The following is a 17589-nucleotide window of genomic DNA, read 5'->3' on the forward strand; positions in this document are numbered from 1 at the left end:
TGAGCGATGGGACTATTCCTTTATCACCAGACAGTCTGTCTTCTTTGACCAAAGTCCTTTATGCACCAAATTTAGATTTTAACCTCGTCTGTTCATGGTCTTACACGGCTAGGTACCCACGTTGTCTTTACACAAGATGCAATGATCGTGGAGGATGATTCTACCAATGTAGTTCTTTGGACTAGTTCACAAGAAGGTGGGCTTCGCAAGCTCACAGCCTTAGATGAGGTCTTCCCACGAGCTTGGGCTACTTTCGCATGCTCATTATGGTCACTTGAACATTGATGCTATTCAACAAGCTTCTTAGAAGAAGATGATGGAGAGACTTCCAAATTTCCCTCCTATTCACACTTTATGCCCTAGTTATTTGAGGGGCAAGCAGCATAATCAGCCATTTCCACACGTTGAACTAGGACCCCACTTGAGTTGATACATACTGACCTTTGCAGACATATGGGCATGGCCTCCCTTGGGAAGGCCAAGTATTTGATGTTGATTATAAAGGACTTCAATTGTTAGGTGTGGCCTTGTTTTCTAGAGTATAAGAGCGAGGCGTACTCTTGATTCAACAAGTGAAAGGTATTTGTGGAGATGTAAACTCCTCCTAAATTCCATGGTATACAAGCAAATCATGGTGGAGTGTTTACTTCTAAAGCATGCGAAAACCGCTCAACTTCTACATTATAGGAAGTGACTCCATACGATGCTTTCTTTGATAGGAAGCCTTCTATGTCTCACTTTTGTATCTTTGGTGTGATGCATTTGTCCATGAGAACAAGAAGCAAAGAAAGACAAAGCTTGACTCGAAGTCAAGAAAGTTCATCTCGTGGGCTATAGCACTCCCACGGAGGACTATCGGCTCTACGACCCAAGGACACGGAAGATTGACGTGAGCAAGGATGTGATATTTGATGAGACTGTAGCCTGTGAGGATCCTATTGATGATTCTATTTGTAAGCGCAGGAAAGAACGTGAGAATGACACTACTATGAACTTAACCAACTTGATCAATTATGACCATGAAAATTAGAAGAGAGAGAAATAAAGAGAGAGAGAGAGAGAGAGAAAGAAAGAAAGTTATATTAACCTCTACAAAAGGCCAAGTTGACCTATGAGACCAAAAGGTTACATACAAAATGTCTGGGAAGTTTTCCAAGTCCCAGTAAAGCTACTATCTAGTGTTATGGTGAACTAGGTGAATAGGTACAAAATGGTACACAGACTCGATACAATCTAGATGCACTTCAAGTGCAGTGTGGAATTGCTCATGAAGTGTGGTCATCTTAAGATGTCCCACATGGGCCTGTCTAGCATGGAGAGGCTAAAGCAACGGGGTATGGCTCCCAGTATCCGCTATATCTGTGGATAATGTCTCCTACATGGGTGTGGGCTTGCTTGGTGGGCGGCGAGCTCTACCTCTCTCTGTAGCTCTATCCAAGGTGACTCCTCAGGGTGGGGCCACAAGTCGGTTGGCTGCAATCCTCATTGTAAAGGGGGTGGCCGAGGGTCTGTAGAACTCTTGGAGGGTGCATTGATGTGAGTTCCTCGCCGTTTGGTCCCGGACCCGTAGAAGGTGATCTCTGTGTTGGCATAGCTCCAAGAGAAAGAGCCCGAGGCATTTCTCGTCGAGGAAGTCTAGTGTTTGGGAGAGTGGCCCGAATCCCTCCTTGAAGAGAGAGTGGAAGCAGCCTCTGATCTCGTAGTACAATGGGCATCTACATATGTAATGTTCTTCTGTCTCTGGCTCCAACTAACAAAGTTGGCAAATCCTTTTCTCTGGGGGAGAAGAGTCCGCTCTATATCTGCTTGTCAAGATCCGTAGCTGGTGTGATGATGTACGAAGTTGCCCGATGGCACTTCGAACCCCATGGGACAAGTGTACATCCATGTATCTTGGGCGTATAATGAAGCCATCAGGTGTGAAGCGTAGGAGGTGCTCTCAATAGAAGGCCATCTTCTTCCCCAGATCCTCGGCCGGAAACACCCATGTCCTGGCTGTGTGTAGCTGAATAATATCCCCCTTGATGACACGGTTCAACTCCTCCCGACTAATCTTTAGGTGGGGGCAGTCCAGACTATATTGTAGGGGCGGGAGGTGGTCCATGTGTAGCCCATGCAGCTGCAACCAAGCCTAAGTACAGGAGTACCAGCATTCAATGTCCCCTAGCGATGTGAGTTGTTTGAATGATTCTAGTGCGAGACAGGAGTATTTGTATCGTGGTAGGCTCCAAAGCCTATGTAAAAAAGTCACCATCTAGGATAGGGGCTCTGCCACTATAGGTGGTGCTCCCAATTTTGCCCTCACGATCTCGTGTGGTACTAATGGTTTACTCCTGTAGTTGACACCACATTGAGAGGAGAACCGGTCCCTCCCCCTTTACAAGAATTAATTGAAACAAAACCATGGGCACCAAGTGCCTAAACCATATACACAAGGCTGATTTGCTGCAATTCTGAAAATTAGAGTTTTGAAACCCTAATTTCTGCAAAACTCAAACAGCAAGCTGATTTTCTTCTTTAGTGCTTGGATTAGATCAAACTAAGTAGGAAGTGCTTCTTGGATGAGAGATAGATAGGAGAATACAAAGCATGTGGCTAAAATTTCAACATAAGAGTTTATTCCAAATGAAGAGAGAGATCTTCAATATATAAGTGTAGGCTTGGGTGCTCAAAAGTGGAAAGTAGAGGCCACAAATGACAAGTGTTTGCTGAAAATGACAAGTGTAGGGACACTTGTCTCCACAGTTGGATTCAGACACATAATTCATCATACCAGACATCTGAAAACATCTAGTATGAAAACGTATGATACGTCATTTCATACTTGACATTTTTTTCACATTAAAAAATTTCGCCACGACTGCCCCAATTTGACGACTTCTTCCTGGAGCCCTGTTTGTGACACTTTTTGCCCGAGTTCTCTACGTTTTTTTCTACATGTGCAGCCTGTGTGGTCAGCTCTCACCCTACATGTGCCAGCAGTATTCAAACTTTAGAGATCAGTGTGTGCAGAAATTCAACTTCACGAGTGTGTGCAAAAATTCAGCTTCACGAGAGGGCAATGTGTGCAAACTGCAGTTTGCTCACTGCTGAGTACTCAGCCTCATCCTCTCTCTCTCTCTCTCTCTCTCTCTCTCTCTCTCTCTCTCTCTCTCTCTCTCTCTCTCAGTTTTCCAGGTCAGCATGGTTCGGAAGCAATGAAAAGCGTGGCAATTTGTGATAGAATTGCAGAAATTGAAGAATGGACAATGTATTATGCAATGCAAATATTGTTTCCAAACATGGAATAGTGGCCCCGCTCGTATTCGTGCCCACATCTTGGGGCTAAAGGGATTTGAGGTTGATAAATGCTCTAGTGCACCCCAAGATGTAAAAGATGCAGTTCATAGATTGCATGTAAGTGCTCCAATGAGTTCAAAGATGCATTGGATGCAAAGGTTTCTGATTTGGGAGATGCATCACAACATGCTAGGGCCAATGTGGCTGCTTGTTCCTCTCAAGCTAATGCTAGGGAAGGCCCCTTGTTTCAAAGTTAGGACATACAAGCAAGGAAAGAGGCATCAACTGCCCTTCGTCGGTTCTTTTATACAGAGGATATATCTCATTCAAAGGTGAGGAGTCCTTAAGAAATTCTTGACATGGTGAAGGCAATTGTAAATGTTGGCCCAAGCTTCAAGGCCCCTTCATACCATCACTTACGTACTAAAGAATTGGATGATGAGGTCAAATGTGTGCAAAGAGATTTGTTTGATCTCAGAGAGAAATGGAAAAGATATGGCTCTAGCATTGTTTGTGATGGATGGTCTAATGCAGGTCATCGACCCATTATCAATGTAATGGTTTTCCGCATGTTTGGTTCCACATTCTTGTGATCAATTGATACAAGTGGTGAGTATAAGTCAGGAGGGTACATCTTTGAAATTCTTCAGACTGCCACTCTTGAAGTGGGGCCTCAAAATGTAGTCCAAGTGTGCATGGATAATACAGCCAATTGTGTTCATGCTGGTCACTTGGTTGAACAAGAGTGGCCAACCATTTTTTACACCCATTGCACAAGCCATTGCCTTGATTTGTTGTTTGAGGATATTGGAGAACTTTCTTGGGTAAAGCCTGTTTTGGAAGAAGCTGTGCAGATTGTGACATTTGTCACACGAAAAAATATAGTTCTTGCTTTGTATAGAAAGTTCAACTCAAAGGAATTGCTTAAACCATCACAAACTCGATTTGCAAATATGTTTATCATTTTTGCAAACATGTTTGATGAGAGTCTTCAATGGATTGCACCGCAAGAAAGTGAGCATAAGTGCCAAGGCTTTGTAGGTTTTATCTATTGTCTTGGGTTCTTCATTTTGAACCAATGCCAAGATGATTGTGAAGCTATGTGCTCCAATTTTAAAGATTTTGTGCCTTATTGATAGAGAGGGTGCCACTATGGGGTTGGTGTATGAGCTCACTGATCGCATGATGAAAAGATTGAAAGTCGAGGTTTTTTGTGCTTCCAAGCTACAGCAAGTCAAGGCACTTTGTGTAGACCAATGGAACATGATGCACTCTCCATTGCATGCTATTGCTTTTGTACTCCATCCTATTTGGAGAGCAAAGAATCCTGACAATGACAAAGAGATGAGTAAGGGGTGGATGGATGTAGTTGAACGTGTTTCAAACTATGATATAAGTGCTCAAGGGGAGTTATATGATGAATTGGATAAGTATAAGTATGAGGACATATATATGCAACAACCAAAAGGTTTTGCAGCCAAGGGGCAAGAAAAATTGGTATGTAAACTCAACAAAAGCTTGTATGGGCTGAAACAAGCACTGCGTGAATGATATTATAAGTTTGATACATTCATGCAATCTCAAGGATTTAAAATAAGTGGATCAATACTTAGATACCAACACGGCAACAGATGACAACCTTATTATACTAATTTTATATGTGGATAATATGTTGATTGGTGGCAGGGATATTCATGCGTTGGAAACATTGAAGCAGAACCTACATAGCAATTTTGACGTGAAGGGTCTTGGTGAGGCTAATCACATTCTTGGCATGCAGATACTTACGAATAGATCGCAAGGACTTCTTTATCTATCACATCAAGGGTACGTATCCAAGATTTTGCAACATTTCAATATGTAGGAGGGGGAAGCAACTGGTGTACCATTGCCTCCATATGTGAAACTCAGTGCAGAGGACAACCCTACATCTGCTGATGAAAAGGCTAAAATGGCCAAGATTCTGTATGCTTTAGCTATGGGTAGCTTGATGTAAGTGGTTAGGAGGAGGTACATGGCATATCCTGGTAGAAAGCATTGGAAGGTATCATGAGATATCTTAGGGGCACAAAGGATTCGTGCATCAGCTTTGGAAAGCAAAAGCCATTTGCCGTTGGCTTTATGAATGTGGACTATGCTGGTCATGTTGACTGCAAGAAGTCTACTTCAAGGTATGTATTCACTCCACAGGGGAGTAGTTTCTTAGATCTCCCGACTACAAAAGTATGTTGCATTGTCTACTACAAAGGCAGAATGAGACATGCAAGGAGGCTTTATGACTTTCACATCTAGTGGGAGAGCTTGGCATTACTGATACCCCTGTCCTCTATTGTAATAGCCAACATACTATTGTGCTAGCACCGAATCCTATCTTTCATGCAAAGACAAAGCACATACACGTAAAGTATCACTTCATCAAGGATGTACTTGGCAATAAAAGCATTGAGCTTGTCAAGGTACATACAGATGATAATCCTACAAATCTTCTCACAAAGGGTCTTCCGGTAGAGGAGTTTACCCATTGCCGACAAATGATGGAAATTGGAAAGTATATGTATTTCCACTTTGTACATACTTAGACTTAGCTAATTCTTTTCTCAAGCCTAAGGCACGTTGCCTTTAGGTGGAAGGTTATTGGAAATAAAGACCAATATGCCTTTTATACGTGCTCAAGTGTGCACACACCCTTAGCACTTGTACTTTACATATACTCTCATTCTCTACTGGTACTCACACACACACACACACTCTCTCTCTCTCTCTCTCTCTCTCTCTCTCTCTCTCTCTCATTGCCATTACTAAACATCACATAGTGGACCACTACGCACCCATCACTACAAGCTCAATCAAGTTCAGCAGAGCAAGGATCCAGAGTATTGCCCGATGCTCAAGGGAAAGGACCGGAGGTAGTACTTCTATTCTGCCAATTGTGGAACTCTCGCATGTAGTGGATCTCAGATGTATTCAGCATACATCCAAGGTACTGTGCTAGTAGCATGTCTAGCATGGGGTCACTACTCAATGTACTAGTCACTGTGAGATGTATTCAAATGAGTATGGTTGTTATCACAGCTCTAAGACAAGGAGGCCTATCATGGGATATGAAATTAAGAGATACTCTAATCTTATCGATAACATTTGATTAAGATATTAATCAAATGTGCAAGGTTATTTAGCACATGATACACATGGCATTTATTTCATGGTAACAACCCAAGGACGCCGAAGGTGCACAAAGGTAAAATTTGTAATAAGTTATACTTGACAAATACTAGGTGGTACTCCGTGTTAAATTTAGGCCTAGACCAATTTATTAGCCATTAATATCAATGGTAACATTAGGGACTAGCCATAATTAATTAATTAATTAAATTATTGCTTGGTGGAATTAATTTTTTAAGCACTAGAATAATTATTAAGAACTGTCACTTGGAAAAACTTACCCATGGAAGTGGGAAAAACGTTTTAGGGATTGGTGATCTATTCCAACCATTGTGAGAGAGAATGAGGCTTTTAGAGAGCAAGGAGATGCTATTGATGTGATTTACAGCCACTATGGACAAGTCTTACAGCAAGAGATAGCAAATTGGAGCCCTTCCGAGATAAGTGACAACAGACCAAGGTCCTTCTAGTGCACATGACAACATACAAGAGGAGACAGCAATCTTTCTGGTGGTCTAGGCTGTGAGTGACAGCTTCCATGGTTGTTTGAGCAAGTAGCAATTTTTCAATATTTCTCACAATGAAACTCTGAAATTTCTCTCTCTACAATATTCTCTCTCATCCCCCAATCATTTCACAAGTTATCTCAACATTTTCCAGTGGTTTGAGCCATCAATGAAAGAGATTTCAGTCGATCTCTCCTGTAACCCTGAATTACAATAGACATTAGTGTTTGACATCCGCCTCGAGACGCATGCTCAAAATTGAGAGCTTAGGACTTGAATTCCAGTAGCTGAAATTGAGGAATTTCAAGGAGATTCAAGAGACCAACTAGTCAATATTAAATTTGGGGCTGAATTTGTCTTTTAAGGAGTAAGATAAAGGCCAATCCCCAAGGGGCACATTGGTTTGGAGGCTTGCTGGTCAGTTTTGATAGCAAGAGGCACTTGGATTAACAGAGGAGATCAAAGGATCTCATTGTACTCCTTTCATTTGTAATATATGATAAAGTAATACCACAAGGAGCACCAATTTTGGGGCTAATAGAGTGTCAAATATCCAAGATTAAAGTGATAAAGTGTGCATTTTCAATTTAAGTGAATTTTATGCTTGTTATAATTAGTGCTTAATCACGTTATTTACCACCCTATCCGAGGAGGAATGCTAGTTTCAATAGGCTGGCTAGTTTTGGGCATTTATGGCTATATATAGCCAACCCCCCCACTTGGTAATCATTCACTCTCTCCAATCTTTTGTCCTTAACAAGTACACACTCCATGCTTGGTACTACCAACATCATTAGCCTAATCTAGTGCCCTCACTGATGCAATGGGCTGCGTGCACGGACTGATCACTCTTCTTCCGCTTTCCTATTTGTATAAGCATTATTCCTTGTTAAATGCAGATTTCATTCTTTCTTTTGTTACAGTCTCTTTCTATTTCTTTGTCTTTGTATTTCTATTTATTTCTGTTGCGCACTCTCACACAAACTACACCCTCGACACCACAAGCAAGGAATCACCATGAGGAATGGAGATCTCTCATATATAGAAGCCTCAAGACGAGACACAAGAAAACTAAAGAAACCCTAAAAGCCTCAAGATGAGACACAAGACAACAAGAGAAACCCTAAAACCGATGGCCCAACTACCTCTACTCGACACTCAACTGAAATGCTAAACACAGTGCTTAAAGCCCATGATATGTATTAAACTAACACCCTCTCTCATATCCTGGGTGATTAATACGACAATTATACAATCACGGGGAACATACGCACCCCTACAAATGACCACCATATTCCATACCACAACAATAATCTACCAAAAGCTGTAACATCATTATATATACAACCAATGCCAATCAACTAGGACAATGGATACCTAATCAAGCAACCACCAAGGTGCCTTGAAAAAACAATAATGTCGATATCAATCATGCTCAATCCTTGATCATAGAAAGTGCAAATAATCAACTCTTTATACCAACACCCAGTAATGTTCTATAGAAGCACATCATGACCATGGATTTCACTCTCCAACCGAATCATACAAGTGTTTCCCCATGTGAGAACATCCAAGACTTTGAGCTGCCAAACTAATCTAATGCATGTGGCAAGTCTTCCTTTGGGTCCTGGTGAGGCCGGCAAGCCCCACCACCACACTCTCAGATTCCCCTTCTAGCCCAAGAACTCAAGAGAGATGGAAACATCACTAGGGCTAGAAAATGAATTCCTTGGTCACTACAACATTGGCCGTAGTCCAAAGTCAAAGTCGAAGGATGATGAAGAGCCTGAGTCGTCCTTGCTCTTTCTTCCCTTCCCTTGAAAAGCCACAAACTTCTCACAATCATTCCAAGATACCTCTTCTTGCTACAAAAGAACCACTTCACACTCTTCTTCTTACCACCCCTATTTGCAACTACAAAAGCTCAAACATCGAAAGCACCAACTAGAGATGGCAACCTTACTTATAGCCTCAAGAAAAACTCATGCTCCATCAACAAAGATTACGTGTGATAACAACTAACTAAGGTCATCAAGGTCTAAGCCCTCAAGGTATTGGCCACAACATCAAACCTGGATGGAAGTTTGTACAACACCAACCCCACAAGATATGCTTCAAGAAGATTAACTCATTTGTTATGAAGCTAGTCTTGGATAGTCATCACTTGAAGAAGAAAAGATTAAATAGTGTCCATCGACTCAAACTTGAGGGTCTAAATATATCCATAGAGAGTGACATCCACATGGATGATGAAGTCTTGTATAGTAAGCGAAGCTTCATCCACACCTTGTGAGAAGTCTCACAGGAGATAACCGCTACTAAGCTTCCTTGGGGATGGACCAAAGAAGAACCGAATATGCAACAACATCATCAAAGTTCCTATCAAGAACTTCCTTCTTGAAGTTATCCTTGTTTCAACCAGATATAAGTGGAGATGGCTATTAATGAGGGAAGTCAAACCAATGAGACGATATACCATAACCACTTTTGTACAAACCAAGCCTTCATAATAGTACTCCAAGTAGAGTAGTCAAGCCCTTGGAGTTTATCGCTGATAGAGAAAGAGATCCAGGGCACTTTTTGGTCAAAATCAACCCAAGCAAACAAGAGTTCAATAGTTCAATAGTTCATACACATAAGTACACAAGAGCAAGAGTGGACAAAGGGTGGATCAGCAGTTAAGAAAATGCAATGAAAAATCACAACCACCAATACATGAGAAAATTGAAAGAACAAAAATGCAAAACTGAAGGGTATCAACGAAAACCCTAGTTTTACCGGTTACCAAGAGTAATCAACATAGAAGCCAAAAATGTCAGAAAAGTTTAGAAACAAAATGTTATAAATGCATTGCATAAGTTTCCTTCAAGAGGAGGTAGAATAAGAAACGCGGGTTTTCTAATATAGGGATTTTTTATAGTTTTGACTAGGGAAAGAGGTTCTAAACCTCTATGGAACTCTCTCTTAAACAAAGAATGGCCAATTGAGCTTAAGTGAAAATAGAGCCAATTGAGAATAATACGTTACATATCCATGATCCATTATTAACTTGTCACTTATGTCAAAGTTAGTCTTTGGACAAGTTATACTATGGTTTAAAACTCAAACATTATGATTCATATATATCATATAAAGAAAATTAAAATAAACATGTAAATAGCCTATCTACAACATGAACCAAGTCAAGTTGCAACATCATGATTCTCGTTTCAAAACAAACCAACAAAATGTCAAAATTGAGAATAAATCATAATATATTATAAATAACTCATAAATGAGACTAAAGTTGTATAATAATCAACTCTCAAGACAATAATAGATGCTAGATTCACAAAATCCAATAACTAAACAAAATGACAAAAAAATTTAGTCTCTCATCCAAAATCTTGAGCCCTTACGATTCATTACACATCATCATCATCATGTATAACATTGCCCAACTGCTTTTGTCAAAAAAAGCATGTTTTGGGTTCCAACTCACCAAACCCCCACCCCCCCCCCCCACGTTTTTTACTCTCAGAAATGTTTCTTACTTTAAGAAATGTTTCGTAAGTTTCAAACTGAAAGAAACACCTTTCTTAGCTGCTCCGGTAATCAGCCCACAAATGCAAAGTCTTGGATAGTGCAGCACAGTGGGTGACAGATGGATGATCCTTGGTGAAGCAGTCCCAGCACCAAATGAGATCACGGCAGCACTAACTGCAGAATCGAACAGGTTCGGGAGGAAGAAAACAGGTCATCTGCAGCAGCTGAAGTCACCAAGCTGCTAGATAAGTCCTCAGCCAGAGAGAAAGGGGTAGGGAGCAGAAACACAAGGTAGGAAGGCTGCAACAGCAGAAATCAAGGAGGTTTCAGACCTGAAACTTTCACTAGTAGCACACAAAACCAGGAAGCAATCTAGAAATATTGGCCATCTGGTATCATGTGAAAATCCATAGATTATCAAAAGCCTTAAAGAGAAAGCATGAACACTAATATAAAGAAAAAACACATGAAAATGAGAAGCCCAGAATGGATGGACAACAGAGTCCATAAGATGAAGTATGAGATGTGCACTACAATACTAGTAGGGCACTAGCACAATGATGAGCAACAGCAGTGCCTCTAAATCTCTCTCTCGCCAAAGATGCATGATGATGCCATACAACTGAGAGAGAAGTGGATCATGCATAGAAGTCTCGGAACAAGATACAAAAAGACTGAAGAACCTGAAAGCCTCAAAATGAGACATGAGACAACTTGGAAAACCCTAAAATGGGCTGCCTCTCCCCAGTGCCCAACTGAAGATCAAACATAGTGCCTTAAGCCCATGATACATACAAAAATAGTAGAAACCTCTCACACCAACCCCTACACAATGGGTTGTTATCCTAATCAATCTATGTCAAAAAAAATTCATGCGACAACCATACATCAAATGCCACGAGTATGGAAGTATAAATAGAGTATGATTTGGACTTCAGGGCTGAATCATACATTGCCCTAATATTTATTCAAATAATCAAGAAAAGTATGTTTAAATCGATCCACTCGAATTTGTAGCCTTTCAACAGTATCTGCTGACACAAAATTATATGTGGACCTTGGATCAAAGAGTATCAAAACTCATTGATTGTTGAGTGTCCCCCAACCCTTTAAGAGTTGTCTTTTTTTCTCATTTAAATGAGTGTTAGCTTGCACATCCGGAATAGAATTTGAGGATGGCGGAGGAGGATCTTTAACCACATTTGCTTCCTACCTTTTGTGAGGACAATCAAGCTTCATATGCCCTAACTCACCACAAAGAAAGCACCTTCCTTCCTTTTTGTACTTTTGTATCTCAGAGGATGAGAGATACTAGACACTTGTACACATAAGAGTACTTTAATCAACAAGTCGAGTAAAAACTTAAATTCATTATGCACACAAATTGGCTCAAAAGTCAAGAGTCAATCATTCATTTCCCCAAAATAGAAGCTTCTCGTATCCATGAGCCAACTTTTCAAGACTCGAAACTCAAGTCTAGACTAGCAATTGCAAGTGACATAGATGTAAACTCCATTCATAAAGCCTAAAATGTAGATGGTAGGCAGTAGATACTTAAAAAGACTTAACAAAGTTCAAACCACAAGTATAAATAGTTGCCTATCATGAGCACAATGCAGCATCCTCATCATCATTCTCACCACCATCATTCTCCTCGCCTTCATCAACACCATCATCATCAATGTCATCCACAACAATAGTACCACTAGTACTGGTGTTTGGACAGCAATTCCTAACTCTTCCTCTTTGTAAGCAACCTATCATTATCCTTTTCTTTGTTTAGCATCTCAAGAGTCACCTCAACCTTTTCCCATCCTCATTCTTTGATTTTCAAAATACAATGAAACTTAATGTGGATATAGGCAAGTTTCTCCTTACGCCTCAAGGAAGTGACTTGTTCTTCTCTTTGTTTGGATGAGACAAAAGGTGCTTTAATTTCTCTAACATGGAGATGTACATGTGCCTTGTGAAAGCACTTTGATAGCCAACTGTTGCATTTTAGGGGCACATGCTCCAAGTGTTTCCCACCATTTTACATCTTTATGCATCCTTTTCTCATCTTGCAAGGGAATGTGTGAATCCACTTGATTATTACTTATATATACCTAGCTCATCACACAGAAAACACCTAGCAAAGCCACATCACTGTTAATGTACCTCATGATGAGAATGCACATGCAATAGGTGCCACTTGGACACTCTCCTCATGGGAAAATTATTCACTAGCCCAAGGGCCCTTTTACAAAGATGATAATGATCATGCAGTGCAAAGGGGAGGTGCCACAAGGAAGGGAGGTTGATGTCAAAGACAAATGCCAAAACCTATAGAATACCAAGACAGAGTAGAAACCCCCTCTCAACCATGGATGTCGATGCTAAAAGAGAAAGAGGAGCCTAAAGTTGGTCTTTGTGTGGTGCCAAGAACCATGAAGAATCCGATGATGAAGGTAGAACCGACACTCATTAGCTGAAATGGCCAAAGTAAAATCAATCTAGTATATGGAACATGCCCGCACCCCATCTCTAGAGAGGGCCCCTATGGTGGCCAAGATATAGGCAAGCCCAAATTTAAACCTTGGTAGTGAGAAGATATGCTAGGGTTTGCACTGAGGAAACATGGCATGTACGACCAAGACTGAAACACAAGGACTCAGACAAAGACAAGCAAAACTTAAACTCTAAACGCAAAACGCAAAACACAAAAACTCAAAACTCAAACATTATGACAAACGTAGAGAGAAGAAACTTGGAAGTGAATGAATGTTGTAAACGAATATAAGAGTGTACAAAATGCCCAAGGGCAGAGCAATGCAGTGTCGGAGAGTGACGTCCACTTGAGACAGATCCCAAGTGCTGTGACCGCCAGTCGGAGTGCAAGAAACACCAAACGATGATCACCACAGTGTTAGGGAACTAACGCGACAACAAGAGAGGTGTTTGCTGATGTAGACAGTCTGCTAGATAGCAAAAATGCAAGTATTGCAACAATCACCTAGTGGGAGAGATGACAGCAGCCTATCACCTAATACCAAATGCTAAAAATGCAAATCGATCAGGTGCCATGATGACACAGCAAATGGAGACCTTCAACAGCAAGGCAATGGCTGAAAACAAGCCGCCTAGAGCTGGATAGTGATGGGCTGCAGTCGGTGATGGCTAAACAACTGATGGTAGGTTGCTAATGGCTGAAATCTACATGGTAGAGTGAGAAACCTGCACAAAACAATAAGGTTGAATGGTAGGCAATCCATCTTTTTACAGATATTGAAGGGTGTCCCAAAAATAGGGTTTTGGGAAACCATTGAAACTCTCTCAAACCACACACCAAATTTGCATTTTTCATTAAGTATATTTTGGGGCTGCTTAAAAAATGCTAATAAAATATAAAGCATGTTTTAGCTCAACAGGGAGAGGCTCTATATGGCCAAAGGAGAATCAATCGTGCGATATGTAAGACATGCCCGTACTCAATCTTGAGAGAGGGCTCTTGTGCTAACAAAGTGGTATAAGCAAGCCCAAATCTCAACCTCAACAAAGGGCTCCATTCTAGTTGAGAAGTGCTAGGATAGCAATCCACCATATAAATGGATCTAACGGATGAAGAATAAAGACCTTACCCTTCCCAATTGGAAGAGTGGAGAAAAGTCAACCACCAAGGCAGTCGAAATGGGCCTGTGCTGATCTCAAAAGAGGGCTTCAATGCTAACCAAGTGTCATAGACATGCCCAAAACTCAATCTCAGCAAATGGATCTTGTGATAGTCAAGAATGCGAAGGCACAATTGTTGAGCTAAAATATGCATTACATACTAATTAGCCTCTTAAACAGCCCCAAAACATGCTTATTTAATGTAAATTTTCTAAAATGGGAAGCAATTCGAGAAAGTTAAAATGGGAGAGGTTCTAGACTGTTGAGGACCCAAATTTTCTATAAATAGGCACGCTGCCCTCCATTCAGCCTTAATCTCATTTTTGTACATTGCACATAATAGAGCTTTGCTGTGCACACCCTGTTCACGGAGGATATCTCAGCCGGAGCAGCCCATCATCACCCTTTATTGTCAGACACCTACTGTCCAGCCATTCCACACTATTCATGACTGTTTTCAGCCCTCTTTGCTGCTGTCAGCCAAGCGACTGTTGCTGATCACTCCACTACTATCGTATAGCCTGCCACATCAGCCCTACTGCTGCACTTGCAGGTTCCAGCTACCGCTCAACCATCAGTGTCACTCTCCCAACTGTCATCATCACTCTAGGTGCCTGCATTTGCTGTCTTTTCTCTCCTGACAGCTGCGTTTTCACCATAGTCTCTCTCTTCTACCTATCTAGCATCAGATCCGACTATCTCACTTGCATTTGCTAGTGTGTCAGCAAGCTGCTTTCTGCGTTTCGGGATCCATTCAGGAATTCAACCACCCTATTCCCAGCCTGCAGACCATCAGCATCTGCAGTCCAACCATCATCAATTGGAGTCCCTCCACCTAGCGCATGTCCACTACTGCTGGCGACGGTTTCCAGCTGCTGGCAGACTGCATTTACTGCCCCAGACAGCTGTGTTCACCGCTCCAACTAGCTGCCCTGCTGATCAACCTCATCACCCACACCAGCCAGCTATCATTTTTGTCCTCAGTCAGCAGCTGCCCTGTTGTTTATAACCTTGGTGATCAGTTTCAAGATGTTGGCTCAATTAGGTGCTTAAGCATAAGCCAAGTCACATATACTGTCTCACACACTTGAATTGAAAGCAAGGAAGATTTTTCAGAAAATGGTACTTCTTCTGACTGGTGTGACAAGCTACCATTGGATATTACAAATCCAAGGTTGATGTAAGAACGATGAATTGAGCTTGTTCTAGGACCAAAACCCTCGTATAAGAACCTTCACAAGGGACAACTTGGACAAAGCCATGCTTAGTTCATGAGGACATTCTATTAACAAGAATCTTCCTTCCAACTACCATATGAGGAAGATCGGTGGTTTGGATTACATGTAGACACAATGAACATATTCAGCTCCATATCACAAAAAGGAAAGAACAAAAGTCATGATGATGGTTTTGACTAGCAAATTAGCAAATGGCTTTAGACTGGCTTGTCTTTTGGCTTCAGGAAATGTGGAGCAGAATGCTACTCGGATGGCTTTTATAAACATGTATTCCTATGCACCTAGGAAACAAAGCCAGCCAACAAGACACTAGTATCTCTCAAATCACATAACAATTGAATGTCCTGCAGGTGTACAGAGTTGAGTATACATTATCAGACCTAAAAAGTGCCCCGGTTGATAGTAGTCACAGGTGAAAATAAGAAGCTGAAAGGTGCCCCAATTAGTTGTAATCACAGGTGTTAATAAGTGTATGTCAAATGCTAAGATTGATATCTCCACATAGCGCGACTCCTAAAAAGAGCATGTGGAGTGCAAATTGCTAATGCTATGCTGCGTTGATCATAAGGACAAGCCATAACGGATACATCATTTACACTGTGCCAATCTCAATACTCCCATGATAAATCGAAACGAGAATGGTACCCCTTCTCGAATAAATGGACTAACCTGACCACACCATCGCGCCAGCACGAGAAGGCGAAGCAGGCGCTGGCGAGTCTTGTTGATGAATTTGAGCAAACCTATCTTCCTTTCTGTGTCTGAAAGCTCAGGCCCGACAGCACAGAGGTCCTTGAAAGCCGAAAAGGAAGCCTCAGCGGACTTCTTAACTAGGACAGAGAAATCCACTGTCTGCTGGCCTTGCTGGAACCCGAAGACGTCCGCCATTGCAGAAAACGGAAGAGAGCTGGAGCTCCTGGTGTTTGGCCTTACAGAAAGGATGGATCGCGTGTATTTACTTTCCCCTGTCGTATGTTTCCATGGAGGAGTGCGTTTGGACGATCGCGAGAGAGCGAGCGAGAAAGCTCTTTTCTCCCGTCGATTTGGCTTGGTTTAGACGCAGCACATTTTTAATCACATCCATTAGACTGCGATCTTCCCTTTAAAGCATTTTTGGCCCGGCTCTTTAGCGAAGGACGAGTTTTCAAGCCCATTGTCCCAAATCGGTGAACAAAAGTCATGCAAGGAGATTTGAAAATCTAGATATCTCTCAATCTTGAGCGTGCCATTTCTAGGTATTTTTTAAATTTGTAATTTGTAATTTAAAAACAATTGTTGCTTCATCTTCTTCCTGTTTGATGCCTATGAGAAAAAGTATAGCTACAAAGAGACACACACAATGGGGAGGGGGGGCAGCATTATCAGCAAATCCTTATTTTGTTGATTCTGCACCTTCTACATCTGATTCATCATGGCTCACCATTGACACTCTGACATTCTAGAGGTTGTCATCGTGCTGTACGTTGCTGCATTTTGCCATTTCAGCCTTGAAGTTTGCCACATTAGACACTTGGCATGGTGCCTTGCTATCCTCGATCTTCTACATTAGTTTTATGCATTGATTGTTGTGTTTTGCAATCTTGAATGTTGCCTAGTTGCTATCGACATTGTCTAACCAGTTGTCTAGATCATGCAGCTTGCATTTTGCATATTCAATAGGCCACCCAGCAGTCATATATGTTATAGCTGCCTGTATGGAGTGTTGATGTCGTCATCAGCCCCCCTCGCTCCATTACATTTCACTGTTGCTTGGAGATGGACGTGGAGGCGGCAAGAGACCGCAAGAAACACACTCTCGGATCGATGGTGAATATATGATTTGCTTGCACTTTTGAGAGAGAAAGAGAGGCTAACTTTAAGTGCTAATAAAGCTAGCTTAAGTTCAAATTCTTTCATGCTTTCGAATTGTTTTTCTATAGCACTGTGTTTTTAATAAGAGAGAGAGATTGATAATTGTCACCCTATGAGAGAGGTTTCATGTTTTTGAACTCCTCTTCTAATCGGAGGGTGTATCATACCCTCTAATTTAGCAAGTGATGTATGATTCTATGAGATTAAGGGTTCTATACATTTGTGTGGCATATCACGCATTGGTTGTAGTTTTATAATGTGATTCTCCAATGTCTTCAAGACTTTGAAATGGTGTTTTTCCAGTTTTGAAGTTGCTTCTAAAACTCTCTAATAAGATGGTTTTTGAAAAAAAAAATCGAATGATGATTTTTTCAATTCAC

General features: G+C 41.3%; 1 protein-coding gene across 1 annotated transcript in view; it reads right to left on the reverse strand.

The window, feature by feature from the left end:
* SWP (RNA polymerase II transcription mediator) overlaps window positions 1-16426 on the reverse strand; it is a 69332-nt gene extending 52906 nt beyond the window's left edge. Inside the window, exon 1 of the mRNA XM_087682036.1 lies at window positions 16028-16426. Within this exon, the coding sequence (XP_087538162.1) occupies window positions 16028-16246 (219 nt within the window). The 5' untranslated portion in view covers window positions 16247-16426. The remainder of the gene's footprint in view (window positions 1-16027) is intronic.
* Window positions 16427-17589: the final 1163 nt, after the last annotated feature.

This window comes from Lygodium microphyllum, chromosome 7 (genome assembly GCF_053477565.2).
Source record: "Lygodium microphyllum isolate KBCC chromosome 7, Lygodium_microphyllum_v1.1.10, whole genome shotgun sequence".
NCBI classification, from domain to species: domain Eukaryota; kingdom Viridiplantae; phylum Streptophyta; class Polypodiopsida; order Schizaeales; family Lygodiaceae; genus Lygodium; species Lygodium microphyllum.